The sequence below is a fragment of the Myotis myotis genome, unplaced genomic scaffold, assembly GCF_014108235.1.
Source record: "Myotis myotis isolate mMyoMyo1 unplaced genomic scaffold, mMyoMyo1.p scaffold_m19_p_3, whole genome shotgun sequence".
Taxonomy (NCBI): domain Eukaryota; kingdom Metazoa; phylum Chordata; class Mammalia; order Chiroptera; family Vespertilionidae; genus Myotis; species Myotis myotis.
The window spans coordinates 15844589-15859950 of NW_023416335.1; the positions used below are offsets into that span (position 1 = coordinate 15844589).

Genomic DNA, 15362 nt, shown 5'->3' on the forward strand with positions numbered 1-15362 from the left:
ACTGTGCGAGGGGGCAGGCTGGGCTGAGGGACCCCCCCAGTGCACAAATTTTTGTGCACCGGGCCTCTTGTCCTATATAATAAAAGCCTAATATGCAAATTGACCGAAAGGTGAAATGACTGGTGGAAGGACTGGTCACTATGATGTGCACTAACCATGAGGGGGCAGACACTCAATGCAGGAGCTGCCCCCAGCCTGCAGGCACCAGACCAGCCAAGGTGGGTGCCAGCAGGGCCCCCCAATTGCCCTGCCAGTCACCCCACAGATTGGCCGATTGCTGGCCAGGCCTAGGGACCCTACCCGTGCACAAATTTTGGGCCTCTAGTCTATCTATATATATAAAAGCCCAGTGACCAAACAGCAGAAGGACCAGAATGACTGGTTGACCAGTTGCTATGACATGCAATAACCACCAGGAGGCAGACATTCAATGCAGGAGCTTCCCCCACAGTGGAAGCAGCCGCTAGTAGGCCCAGGGTGAGGCCAAGTCTCTGCACATATCAAATAACCTGAGATAATCCAGACTCTGGCCTGACCCCACCAGCTGATGCAGGCCCTCTAAGGTGTGTTCTAGAAAGAGTGCGGGGAGCTGGCATAGGTAGATGGCAAGAGGGGACATGACTGTGGACCCCTCGGGGAGGCTGTCCTGTTGGTTGAGGATCCTGGAGCACGGCTGTCCTTAACAGCCCCAATGGTGTCACCGTCCTGGCATTACACTTCAAGGACATTTACCAAGTGGCTTTAGGGTGCAAAGCTCTTCGCCAGGTTCCTCCAGGACACAGGACACACCTTTACCCAAGACATTACCCTGAAATAGCAGCTCAGACTAATTTCCTCATTCAGCAGCTGCTCAGAGGGCAGGTCCACAGCCACTCAGCTGACCAGGATGCGTGGTGCACCCACAGCAGGCTGATCCCCACAGGCCACATCCCCACCAGTGCACGAATCTGTGCACTGAGCCTCTAGTTTTAAAATAATATTAATGTAGTGTAATTGAAAAGTAAAATAAAAAATATAAGATAGGTTAATACAAACCAACATGGGAAAAGAAACATAATCACAAGGTTCAATTTCTCAATAATGATCTCAATTTCTTAATGTATGCGAAATGTATATTAACATATACATAATGTTAGTAACTTACAAAGTGATTAATGCCAAGTATGGTTTTTCTAAGTCTTTATGCACATTCATTCATTTAATCTTCACAGCATTTCTATGTTAATGGTGAGGAAGTGAAATTTAAAGTGATTTGCCCAAGATCACAGTTTATAAGCAGTAGAACTTTAATTGCTAGTTGTTCAAACTTAATAAAGTCATTTAAATTGTATTATTTTTGGAATTCTCACTAACACATGAAAAATGAACAAACTCAACATCTCCAATAATATAAGAAACTGTAACAAAATGAAATTACAATCAATGAAGTAAACTACCAAATAGTTATTAGTACCATATATTCTGTGATGATGGAAATGTTCTTTATCAGTACTATCCATTATTTTAGCCAATAAACACATGTAGTTACTGAACACTTGAAATATGTCTCAGTTATGCCTGGTGTAACTGAGAAATTAAAATCTTAATTAATTTTAACTAACTTCAATTTTAATAGCCACGTGTAACTAATGGCTACTGTACAGGATGGCAAAAGTCTAGAGTACTCCAGAGCAGTGGTCGCCATCCGGTGGTCTGCAGACCACTGGTGGTCCATGAGATCCAAACGGTTGGCAACCACTGCTCTAGAGGGAGAGGAGTATGGTGATGACCAACACATACAGCCTTGAATTTGGGCTTAGTACAGGTATTCCTCAAAGTTTATCATCCTGACAGATATCTTCCTTTATTAAAGTAACTAGAGGTCTGATGCACGAAATCTGTGCAAGGGGCTTGGCCCTCACAGCCCCTCACAGCCCCTCACAGCCCCAGCTGGCCCTTGCAGCCCTGGCTTCATCCGGCAGGTCGTCCTGATGGTCGTCCTACTGTTTGGTCTAATTAGCATATTAGTTCTTTATTATATAGGATAAGCTGTAAGACTATGGATGTGCTGGAGTAGAGGTAGGGGAAAGATAATTATTGTCTCAATTTTAAGCCTTATAACTGTGGGACAATGTGAACAGAATGACTAGGCAGAAGATCACCTAGACAACTGAGCAAACTATAAACCAAACAGACCAAACAGACATCTATAGGACACTATCCAACAACAGCAAAATACCCATTCTTCGTATGTGAACATTCTCCGAAATAGACCATCTGCTAGGGTACAAAACAAACCTCAGAAAAATGTAAAACAATACAATAATACAAACTGTATTCTCCAACCACAATGGAATGAAATTAGAAATCAACAGAAAAAAATTGGGAAATTTATGTATACACAGAAGTTAAACCACATACTTCTAAAAAGCATTTGGGTTAAATAAGAATTCAAAAGGGATGTTAGACAATACTTTCAGATAAATGAAAATAAAGACACAACATACCAAAACATATGGAATGCAGCTAAAACAGTACTTATAGTAAATTTACAGCTATAAATACATAGTCAAGATTTCAAATCAGTACCCTAACCTTCTACCTTAAGACACCAGAAAAAGAAGAGCAAACTAAACCTAAAGCAAATGGAAGAAAACAGATACAGATTAGAGAGGAAATCAGCAAAAGAAAAAAAATCAATGAAACCAAAAGTTGGTTCTTTGAAAAGATAAAAAAATTGACAAACCTTCAGTGACCAAGAGAAAACAGACAACAGATTCAAATTAGAATACAAATGAGAGGCTATTACTACTGACCATACAGAAATAAAAAGTACTATAAGAAATACTATGAACAACAGTATGCCAATAAATTAGGCAAAAAAAAGACATATTAGATTAAATAGACAAATTCCTACAAAGACAAAACCACCAAAACTGATAAAAGAAGAAACATAAAATCTGAATAGGCCTACAATAAGTGAAGACAATGAATTAGTAATAATAATAAAAACTATCCATAAGGAAAAGCCCATGCCCTAGGTGGCTTCACTAGCAAAGTCTAACAAATGTTTTAACAAGGGGTAATGCCAATTCTTCACAAACTCTTCACCAAAAAATGGAAGAGGAAGGAAAACTTTCTAAATCATTCTATGAGACCAATATTACTCTCATACCAAAACCAGACAGACATCACAAGAAAACTATAGATCAATATTTCTTATGAATATGGACACAAAGGTCAACAAATGAACAGCAAATTGATTCCAGCAACATGTAAAATGCTATACCTAGAGTACTAAATGGATTTACCCCAGGATTTACCCCTGAAAATCAGTTACTGTGATATACTACAGCAACAGGGTGAAGAACAAAAACATGATCATCTCAATAAGACCCAGCAAAAGCATATGAAAAAATCCAACACCCTTTTATGATAAAGACACTTGACAACTAGGAATAAGAAGGGACCTTGCTCAACATGATAAAGAGCATCAAAAAAGTCTCATAGCTAACATCATACCAGTGGAAGATGGAAGCGTTACCTCCAAATTCTGGAACAAGACAGGAACTTCTATTAAACATAACACTGGCAATCCATTAGGCAAGAAAAAGAAATAAAAGTCATCCAATTGGAAAGAAAGAAGTAAAACCATCTCTATTTGCTGATAGCCTGATCTTGTATAAATAAACCACTAAAAACTCCTAGAATATTGAAATAAACAAGGTTGAAGGACACACAAAAATCAACAGTATTTCTATATACCTACAATGAACAATACAAAAATGAATCTAAGAAAATAATTCTATTTACAACAGGATAAAAAAGTATACAATACTTAGGAATAAATTCAATGAGTGTAAAATTTAACCCTGAAAACTTCACTTCAGATCCATTAGAATGGCTGTAATTTTAAAAAATGAGATAATGGCCCTAGTCAGTTTGGCTCAGTGGTTAAGTTACACCAGCGTCTGTCTGCAGACTGGAGGGTCCCGGGTTCGATTCTGGTCAAGGACACATGCCTGGGTTGTGGGCTCAATCCCCAATAGCGAGTGTGCAGGAGGCAGCCAATCAATGATTCTCTCTCATCATTGATGTTTCTCTCTCTCCCTTTCCATTCCTCTCTGAAATCAATAAAAATATTTTTAAAAAGTCAGATAATAGTATGTTTTAACAAGGAAGTAGAAAAACCTTAACCCTCATACACTGCTGGTGTGAATGTAAATGGTACAGCCAATTTGGAAAAGAGTATAGCAATTTCTCAAGTGGTTAATACAGAGTACCATATGACCCAGCAATTCCACTCCTTAGCTATATACCCAAAATAAATGAAAACATTGGTCTACACCAAAACTTGTACAAGAACGTTCGTAGCAGAATTATTCATAATTGCCAAAGAATGGAAACAACCCAAAAGTCTGTCAGCTGATGAATGGATAAATGTAATGTAGTATATTTATACAATGGGACATTATTGCATAAAAAGGAATGAAGTACTGATACATACTACAACATGCAAGAACTTGGAAAAACACCGGTAAGTGAAAATCACCAGTCACAAAAGGCTACATATTTAACTTCACTTACATAAAATGCCAGAAAGACAAATATATGTATATAGACAGAAGCAAATTAGTGATTGCTTATGGGTAGAGGGAATGAAGGGAAAGGGACATGATAGCTTTTAAAGGGCACAGTTCTTTTAGAGGTGATAGTAATAACATATCACACTCAGTAGGCTAGCAGAAACAAACTGTTTTTAGGTATATGTATTGGCAAGGATGTAAATGTGTAACCTGATGCAACTACTTTTGAAAACTGACATTGTCTTTGAATTACCTTGCAAATTCCTGATGTGGTTTTATATACTCTACAGAAAATCTCTTGCACATATATGCACTGAGACACTTAACATGAATGTTTAAAATAGCAATGTCTGGAATATGAATAGAACTAGAAAGTGTCTAAATATCCCCAGAGGAATAGTGTATAGTCAGAAAATGGAATAATGTGTGTAGGTACACATCTGAATGAAAATACTACAGATATACATCAACATGGAAGAATCGCACAAATATACTGAACAAAAGCCACAAAAATTCAGCAATACAGAAATTGAAAATAAAGCACAACAACTATTTTGCTTAGAGATTCATAATGTATTAAAATATAATATCCAAAAGTTGTAAGACCAGCACAAATACTAACTACTGAAGCAGAATAATATATGTATCTTACCAGCTCTCTTAGGAAATCCTGTTGAAAGGAATCTCAAAGATGTCATAAGGTGTCCATTACCTACTTTTTGACCAATAAATTTTACTGTGACTATTGCATATGGAAGACACTGCCTAGGTTTATCTACTGGTTCTGAAAATTCACTGTATTCATAGAAGTATACCTGAAAAATAAAGAACAACATTTTTATGCTAATTAATTTTAAGACTTGAATAAGCTCATATTTTAAAAAAAACTATATAACTGCATAATGCTATTTATTCATGTTTCCATATACCACCCCCTTCATATTTTCTTCAACCTTTTTTTTTTGTTAAGATGAATTTTTCCCCCCACCACATATTTTTTTTTTTGGTAAGCTACCAATGCTAGCAAAAGCAGACACAGTATGTTTTAAAAAGTATTTTTCCATGGGGGGGATGAGGACACATTTGTAATACCTTAACTAATAAAAAAAAAAAAAAAGTATTTTTCCATTCAAAGTTTGTTTTGCGTATGTTGTGAATACTATACCATATTTTATTTGGTTGGAAAAGTTAACTAGGGCCCTAGCTGGTTGGGCTCAGTGGATAGAGAGTTGGCCTGTAGACTGAAGAGTCCCAGGTTCAATTCTGGTCAAAGGCACATGCCTGGGTTGGGGGCAGGATTCCCAGTAGGGGGCGTGCAGGAAGCAGCCAATCAATGATATATATATTTTAAAGCTAATTAAAAAAATAAGCATAGCTTAATGCATTTTACATATGGGAGCATATATTTATACTAGAGCAGTGGTTGCCAGCCGATGGTCCATGGACCACTGCTGATGCATGAGGTCCGAAAGGTTGGCGACCGCTGTAATAGAGGCCCAGTGCACAAAATTTGTGCATCGGTGTGGTTCCTAGGCCTGGCGGCGATCAAAGCGTCTGGTGTGGAATGGCAGGTCCCAGCTGACCTCTGGGCCCTGGGCAGCGCCTGGGTCCTCGGGCCCCTGCGCACTCCCCTCCACCTGAGTCACGGCGCCCAAGTGCCCATGTGGAGATGTGGTGAGTGCTGCCAACACAGCAGGCCGGGATGCAGCATGGGCTTCTGGACCGCCCAGCGGCACCGCACGGAAGCTAGGTGGGCAGTGTACTCTCTCCCGGCTGGCCTCACGGACCAGCTCCTGTGTCACCCAGAGGAGGATGCACGGGTATGGGGGTGGAGGAGGGGGGGTTCCTCGAGGGCACCTAGTACCTGAGCACAGGGGCTTCCCTGGCGCATGAGCCCTGGCATCCCTGAGGGAGGGTAGCAGGGGGAGTGAGAGCAAGCTCAGCGGACACCCTGCATTCTCACCACACCTCTGTCCCTGTCACCCCTGCCCCCAGGTAGCCGGCGAGAAGTCACAGCCCCCAGCCCAGGCGCCGCATCCCGCATCGCCATGTTCTGCGCTGCCCCCTGGTGGTCAATGCACGTCATAGCGTGCGATCAAACTCCCGGTCGAATGACTGCCCGAGGGGACAATTTGCATATTAGGCTTTTATTATATAGGATTTCTAGAAGATTTAACTTCATTTAATAATATTTATGTTTATACATAATATGTATTATATAATTTAATCTTATATAGAAGATTAAAGGTCTACTGTCTCAGCAATACAGGACAGAAAATTATCATTTCATGTAATGACCAATATAAAAGTAATTTCTCCTTTTGTAAAGTACCAAGAATCAGTAACATTATTTCAAAATAGTCTTGTTTGCATTCTTTGCAAGACAGAAATGAATCTATGGAACATCTAAATAAAAGCAGACACTGTACTTTGCCCTGGTTGCATGGCTAGTTGGTTGGAGCATTGTCCCATATACTGAAAGGCTGCGGGTTCAATCATCATATAGGAGGCAAGCAATCGCTGTTTCTCTCTCTCTCCCCCTTCCCTTCTCTCTAAAATCAATGGAGCATATCCTCAGGTGAGGATTTTTAAAAAAAGGCAGAAACTATACTTGGAACAAAGTTAAATATAAATCTGAAAACCTTTCTACTAAAATTCTCAGGTAAGTATTAAAACATCTTTCACTATTTATTTATTTAAGATCATATTATATTAAATGAATTAAGGGATTTTCCTTTAGTATTTTGGGAAGTTATTTTAAGTCTTGTATCATACAATGTGAAACGTGACTTTCAAGTAGTCAAATGAACTAAAACATTAACATACTGCTGAATTGTAGGCTTGTAGCTCAATGGTATCTTTCAGAGAAGGTATATTTTTCGACATATGGCAATCAAAGTTAGGACAAGGATCCAAAGAAACTTTGTTTTTATCCACTGAAGGCTGAATTTTCTTCACTTTTCCAAAGAGAACCTTAAAAAAAAAAAAGGCAAAAAGAAGGTCTATAAAAATACACCAAAGCACTTTAAACTGTCATACACAGAGAGTTGCGAAGCAAGCTCTGTTTTAAAGCAAGAAGTATGAAAGAGCTTTTTGGAGCTTTTTAGTATGTTCCAAATTTTCTAAAATTAGCATGTATTACTTTTTAATGTAAAAATAAATTATGCCTATGAATTTTATAGTTGAGGTGTAAAAATGTAAGAAAGTATACCAAATGAACCAATGATTTTACATGAATATACACATATCCTAAGTTACACAACTGAGCATCCTGCCTAGCTTCTATGATTTTAGTAATCCTGGCAAAGCTGCAATTAACCAAAAAGTGTATCTTAACCAATGTGTTGATGCTTAAGATTTGACTATAAGATTTACTGTTTTCAATTTTGAGTAATTTTAGACTTTCAGAAAAGTTGAAAAACAGTTCAGAGTTCCCGTAGACCTGTACCCAGCTTTTCCTAATGTTAACATCTTACATAAGCATGGCAAAATTATCCAAACTAAAAAATTAGCATTTTATAATACTATTAACTAAAATAAGCAATAAGAGTTTAGAACTTTAGTGTAAGCCAGAATAATTCTAATCAATGTTTTGAGGAAGGACATTTAAAATATTCTGACATTAATTGTGGTCTGAACAAGAGAAAGAAAGACGATCAATTAGGGAAGAAAAAAAATACACTGGGAAGACAAAGATGATAAAGGCTGCCTTTGCTTACTTGGAGTTTTAGTTTATGCTGCACACCCTACTAGAGTCAGATAGGTGGAAATTTTGAATGATGCTAATGATGACAGTAATAAATATAATTATTATTTGTTTTACATAATGTAACTAAAAACACTAATAATAATTCATATGTTCAGGTCAATTTAAAACAAACTGAATATAATATTTAATATTTGTTATAGGCTACCTACCTTAAAAATTATAATACTTTCTACATTAATGCTTCTACTATGAGCATAATTCAAGGCAACATCAACATGTCTAAACATATAAACTCCAAGAAGAGGATTTCCTAATATCTTCAATGTAGACGTTTTGGTACTTATCCCATTCTTATATATCTCAGCCACATCCCTCTGAGGAAGTGATAAAAAGCAGAACTGTTCTTCTAGTTCTCTGCCATGTCTTCCATTCTCACGCATCTCTGTCCTAAAGCAAAACAAACAACACATAGTTAAATGAGAAGAACAATAGAATTTTTAAGTGGAAAATAAACATTCCAGCTTGCTACAGTTAGAAAACAAGACAATTATTGATAACATTCAGAGGTGACGGTGTCCTATGGAAACAAGTTAGGCCAAAAGTCATCTAAGGAAGAAATTCAAGAAGTAGTTAGAAATTCAAGTAGAAGTTATAAACTCTATTTTGTTTAGGCTAGTGTTAATAAGGGCTAACATTTCCTGAATGCTGCTAATATGCCCAACACTGTTAAGACTTAAACTTTACATGCGTTTTGTCATTTGTTCTCAATTCCTCCAACGCAGAATTACTATTGTTATTATTATACTATCATTGTTATACACCTTTAAAAAAAAAATCCTCACCTGAGTATATTTTCTCCATTGCTTTTCAGAGAGAGTGGAAGGAAGGGAGGAAGGGATAGGGAGAGGGAGAGAGAAAAACATCCATGTGAGAGAGACACATCGATTGGTTGCCTCCCTCAGGAGCCCCGACCAGGCTGGGGATTGAACTGGCAACCGTTTGGTGCTCGGGCTGATCCTCTAGCTACTTAGCAATACCAGCCAGCGCTGTTATACACATTTTTAAAATGAGGAATATGATGTTCAAAGAGTTGAAACTTGCCAAAGTAGCAAAGTAACAGAGTTGAAATTGTATATGCTAACTTTGTCCATTAAGTTCCAGAGCTAGAATTCTTACTTATTTGTGTTATGAAGGAAAGGATATGCATTTCTTAAATACATATATAGAGAGAGACACATACACACATACACATATATATGGTCAACTATTAGGGAATTCCATTCTTCAGGGATCTAAGATAACAGCTGAAGAAATAAGAGAGAATTTGATTACAGACCCCTATCTTAGTAGTAAGACAAATCATCCTCAGAAAAGATTACAATCTAAACTACAGGTACTCTTGAAATTTTGACTACAATCAAGAATCACTTAAAAAAAATACCATCCCCTTTCAATTGGCAGATTAGATAGGGAGTTCTATACGGCTTGTTTATGTGGCAGCAGTTCAATCACTGGGAAATGTGATGCCAAATGATTATCAACAATGGACCTAGAAAATAATGTGTATACCACAAAATATTGAAAAACCACATGCTACCAATATTTGTTATTTCCTCAATACCACTCACAGAATTTATGTAAAGTATACTATGCACATTAGCATATTAATATTTTATTTGCAAGAATGACTCATCATTAATAGTAAACAGGGCACAAAACACATGGCAACAGTTACAATCAAGGCGAACTGATTAGATCATGACCACTTTTCTCTCAGTTCCTGGGAATGTCAACCTTAACTTTCAATTCCACGAGTCATCACATCCTGATCTTGCTTTCAAGATGACATCAGTAGATTCTGTCTAAGATCTCTTAAACACTAAGATCTCTATGTTGATTGTTAAAGTTTAATTCTCACAGTAGTATTATAACACGTTTTGTAATACCAATTCCTCAATTGATTTTTCTTAGGATCTGGAAAAACATTAACTTTCTGAGCAATGCCTGGAAGACTGCCTAGAACAGTGGTTCTCAACCTTCTGGACCTTTTAAATACAGTTCCTCATGTTGTGACCCAACCATAAAATTATTTTCGTTGCTACTTCATAACTGTAATGTTGCTACTGTTATGAATCGTAATGTAAATATCTGATATAAAGGATGGTCTTAGGCGACCCCTGTGAAAGGGTCGTTTGACCGCCAAAGGGGTCGCAACCCACAGGTTGAGAACCACTGGCCTAGAAGGTTCCAGATATTTGTTCAGAATGTTTTCCCACATGGAAACACTAAACACTAGCACAAAGAATGGGAGGGAGAGAGGAAACTGAAATATAATGGGGAAGGCTTTTACTTACAAAGCAGGGTTTCTCAACAGTAGTACCGCTGATATTTTGGGCTGGATAATTCTTTGTGTCACCTAGTCATCTTACTGGCTAAACATTATGTCCTCTTTAAGGGATTGAGTAGAATGAGAAAAAAAAATCAACAAAGATCTGATCCAGGGGTCCCAAAACCCGTATAACTAAAGTAGAAAATGTTCTCTGGAGTTTTGTATTGGTAATTGTTATGCCCAGATTTCAGGATCCCCAAAAGACCACCAGGGAGCCAGCCAAGTCCGATACAAAAGCAAAAAGAGTCTTTATTCGAGCTAGCTCGAGCTCCCCATCCTCCCGCTTGCCGAGGCAGCAGCAGGGGGCAGAGAGAGCGAGCCCTGTGGGAAGAGGGGTTTTATAGGGGCGTTGGAGTAAGGGGAGGAGAGAGGACTGTGGGCCCTGCCAATTGGCCAGGTGCAAGTCGGGGTCTTGTTACACAGGATGTGGTTGTGTCTATGGTGCGCACTTCCCTTGATTGTCATTGGTTAGTTTAAAGAAATCCTAGGTGTGGCTAGCAGAGGCTTGGGCTTCCGGGAAGAAGCTCCTTGCTGAGCACATGGCTAATGGCTGCTGCCCCCAAATGGAGGATCTGGGGCAAGATGGAGGGCGTAGCCCTTGCCCTTTCAATAGTAATACTAATAAGAAGTTCTTTGTAGTTTTCAGAATTACATTGGGAAAAAATTAGGACTAAAAATATGACTTCAATAATAAAAATGACCAATAAAGAATTAGACTTTACAACTATTTCTAGGTCTAAAAAGTTTTGTAAAAGGTTGACTTTTTGCAGTTACTCAAAACTACAATCTATGTCAGCTTGTCAAGTGACAGAAGCTCTGAGTTTCAAGACCTCCATTTCAGACATGATAGGTAAAATGAATCTAAATAGTCTTTTGTGTTTATAGTAACATGTAATCAGATAAGAATATGAATAACTACTACATACAAAGTGCTCTATTACTAAGAGACATTAACACCCATCAGAGTCTATGCTAATAGGGTATTTATATTATCTTAAGTATAAAAACTAGATAAGAGTTAAGAATAGTTTTCCAAAAATGTTTTCTCATGTTTTTATGCATCAATGCTAATGAGGAATACCAGTAAATGTCACAATTTGTCAGCCCCTGAACCTTACACATACTTTAAGCTCTGGAGTTGAACTTTTCATATCAACCTAGTGCTCAAGTGTTAACTTCGTAGGTAGATATACTCTTGATTGTGGGTTGGTCATTATTTTTATTTATTTATATTTTAAGATATTTTTATTGATTTTAATATAAAATCAATAAAAATATTTTAATTGATTCTGGGTCTGACTTGTGTTAATTTTTAAAAATTTATCTTTATTATTGAAAGTATTACAGATGCCCCTATTTTACCTCCCATTGACCAGCCTCTCTTCCACCCTGCCCCTGCCCCGCTTGGTCATTATTTTTAAACTACTATTTTATTAAATATTAAGTAAATAAGTATAAAAGATTTATATGAGAGAGCTTATATTGATAAAGAAGTTACATATAAATTAATATAACACAACAAATGAGTGATAGAAATAGGATTAGAATCTTGGATGTCTTTTGGAACACCATGAACTTATAACTGTGTTACCATGATGTCTATCTACTGAAACCAACTACAACAGAGTTCAAGGTGTAAGTGCCTCAAATAGAATGCCTATGCCACAGTTAATTATGTTACATAATAGATTCCAAAGAAAACTTGTATAGTTGGTAATGGATAATTTGTATGAGTAAATGAAATACCAGAAGTATCATTATCTCCATGTTTAATTGGAAACAAAAGAATGCTATTTAACTACAGCTACTGGCTATGCAGCTACTGGTGGTACAGAGAGGAGAGAATGAAAGAAAGCATTCAATTTAAATTAAGTATTTTTTTTTTTTTTAGGAAATAGTTAAAGAAAATGCAATTGACTTTGGAAAGCTTGAAAGGACACTTAATTGTTTTCAAATCCATCAAATTGCTGATGATGAGTGACCATTATGCAACTGGAAGAAAGTGTAATACATAAAACGAAGCATCAGCAGTTAAGAGAAATTGGGATTTAACAAAGTTTAAATAAGAAAGAAAAGTTTGATTCAAGACTAGTGAGGTGGCCCAGCCAGATGGCTCAGTTGGTTGGAACATCACACCAAAAAGTTTGCAGGTTCAATCCCTAGTTGGGCACATATGGGAGGCAACCAATTGATGTTTCTCTTGGATTGATATTTCTCTCTCTCTCTCTCAAGTCAGTGAATGTATCCTTGGGTGAGGATTAAAAAAAAAAAAAAGAGTAGTGATGTCACAAACATGGTAAAGTAGAATACCTCAGCCTCTGGCCCCAACAAAGATCAATAATTAGGCAGCTATCCACGAATAAAAGCAGCTCTAGTGGAGCTCTCGAGTCCACTTAAGAAACTTCAGTAATACAGTGGCACAAAACACTAGAGAATAACTACACAAAAAGGGTAGGATGAAAGCTTCATATGCCTGCATCATCTCATTCCCCCAAGTCGACATCGTCCAGTGCTGAGAAAGAATTCCCAAGGTGATTTCCTCTTGCTGGGAAAGTGAGAGCAGGGTGAGTGACCAGCTTCCCCAGCCGTCGGGAGTACTACATGAAGGACCTGCTTTGGTACTCCAATCAGAGACCACAGGGGTATGAAAGTAGAAATCAATAACAGGAGGAAGAATTAGAAATTCATAAAGATGAGGAAATTAAACAATGCACTCCTGGACAAACAATGATTCAAAGACGAAATCAATAGGGAAATTAAAAAACATATTGAAAGGATAATGGAAACACGATATACCAAACTTTATGCGATGCAGCAAAAGCAGTGTTAAGAGGAAATTTTATAGTGATAAATGCCTACATTAGGAAAAAAAGTTTCAAATAAATCTAACTATACACTTTAAGAAACTAAAAGAAGAACTAAGCACAAAGTCAGCAGTTAACATCATACTCAATGGTGAAAAGCTGAAAACTTTTCTTCTAAGGTCAGGAAAAAGACAAGGATGCCTACTCTCACTACTTTTGTCCAACACAGTACTAAAAGTCCTAGCCAGAGCAATTAGGCAAGAAAAATAAATGAAATGCGTCCAAATCCAAAAGGAAGAAATAAAACTGTCTTTTTTTGCAGATGACCTATATAGAAAGAAGAGCTAAAGACTACCGAAAAATGTTAGACCCAATAAACAAATTCAGTAAAGTTTTGATAAGGGTTAGCTAGCTAACTTAATTAGGAAGACAGGAAAGGGGGAGGGGGGTGGGGCGCGGTCCAGGGAGGATGGAGCCATTTCAGGCCTGAGCAATTAAAGGCAGCCCTCCCTCAGGGATGGGCGTGGTTGAGGGTGGGTCAATTGGGGGAAAAAGGAGACACATATAATACTTTAAACAATAATAAAAAAAGCAGCCCTGACCTGAGCAGCTGGAGAGCCATAAGAGGTAATAAAACACATTCTGCCAGGACATCTGAGAGAGAGCCATAAGGGAGATCAAAAGCAACTCCAACCTGAACAGATAGGATGGATAATGTTGCAAAATGAGGGGGAGAGGAAGTAGAGGGCATTATATGGGGTTTGGACTGCGAAACTGATACTATGTAGTAGAGTGACCAATGAGGAAAGCATGGGCATCCTAAATTAAGGTAAGGGTCCAATTAGAAAGGGTCATGAAGAGACAAAGAACTGAAGACTTTATAAACCTGGAGACAAAGAGATTCAGCAGATTTTCAGATTACAGATTTTGGATTTTTTCCCATTAGAGAGAGAGCAAGTGAGCTGGCTTTTCCCATTTGGGGACCCCTCTCCAGAGGGTCCCCTTTGGGGACACCCCTGCCCAGATGAAGTTTTTATATGCTTCCAATAAACTTCTACATTTTTATTAAAGAAATCTGTTAGCCCACAGATTTATTCTTCAACTTCGTTGGACAAGAACCCATGAGAAGTCTGCACTCCAAACCCCATGTTTCAGTTCCAAGGTACAAAATCAACATAAAAAAAATCACTGCACTAACAATTTTATACACCAATGAAGTATCTGAAAAACAAAGTAATTGCATTTACAATAACACCAAAACCAATAAAATACTTAGGAATAAATTTTTTAAAAAATATGTTTTATTGTTTGTTTTTTTTAGAGAGAGGAAGGGAGAGGGAGAGGGAGACAGAAACATCAATGATGGGAGAGAATCATTGATTGGCTCCTTCTGCATGCTCCCCCGGGGGGATCGAGCCCACAACTCAGGCATGTGCCCTTGACGGAATTGAACCCAGGACCCTTCAGTCCACAGGCCAACGCTCTATCCACTGAACCAAACCAGCTATGGCCTTAAGAATAAATTTAACCAAGGAGGTGAAAGATCTATAAACCAAAAACTATTAGACACCTATGAAAGAAATAGAAGAAAACACACAAAAAATGGCAATATATCCCATGTTCATAGGTTAGAAGAGTTAATATTGATAAAATGTCAATACTACCCCAAACCAAATTAAGAGTAAATGCAATCTTTATCAAATTTCCAAAGGCATTTTTTATAGAAATAGAACAGAAAATCCTAAAATTTGTATGGAACTACAAAACACTCTGAATAACCAAAGAATCTTGAGAAGGAACAGAGCTGAAGGCATCACACTTTCTAATTTTAAATTATATTACAAAGGTACAGTAATCGAAACAGTATAGAGTGGCATAAAACACACATAAACCAA

General features: G+C 37.7%; 1 protein-coding gene across 1 annotated transcript in view; it reads right to left on the reverse strand.

Annotated features, from left to right (window-relative positions):
• The window catches only part of TEX15 (testis expressed 15, meiosis and synapsis associated), a 64211-nt gene that overhangs the window by 28311 nt on the left and 20538 nt on the right, over nt 1-15362 (reverse strand). The window contains exons 3-5 of the mRNA XM_036300077.1: nt 8484-8721; nt 7392-7538; nt 5218-5380 (exon numbers count right to left, since the gene is read on the reverse strand). Of these exons, the coding sequence (XP_036155970.1) occupies nt 5218-5380; nt 7392-7538; nt 8484-8721 (548 nt within the window). The remainder of the gene's footprint in view (nt 1-5217; nt 5381-7391; nt 7539-8483; nt 8722-15362) is intronic.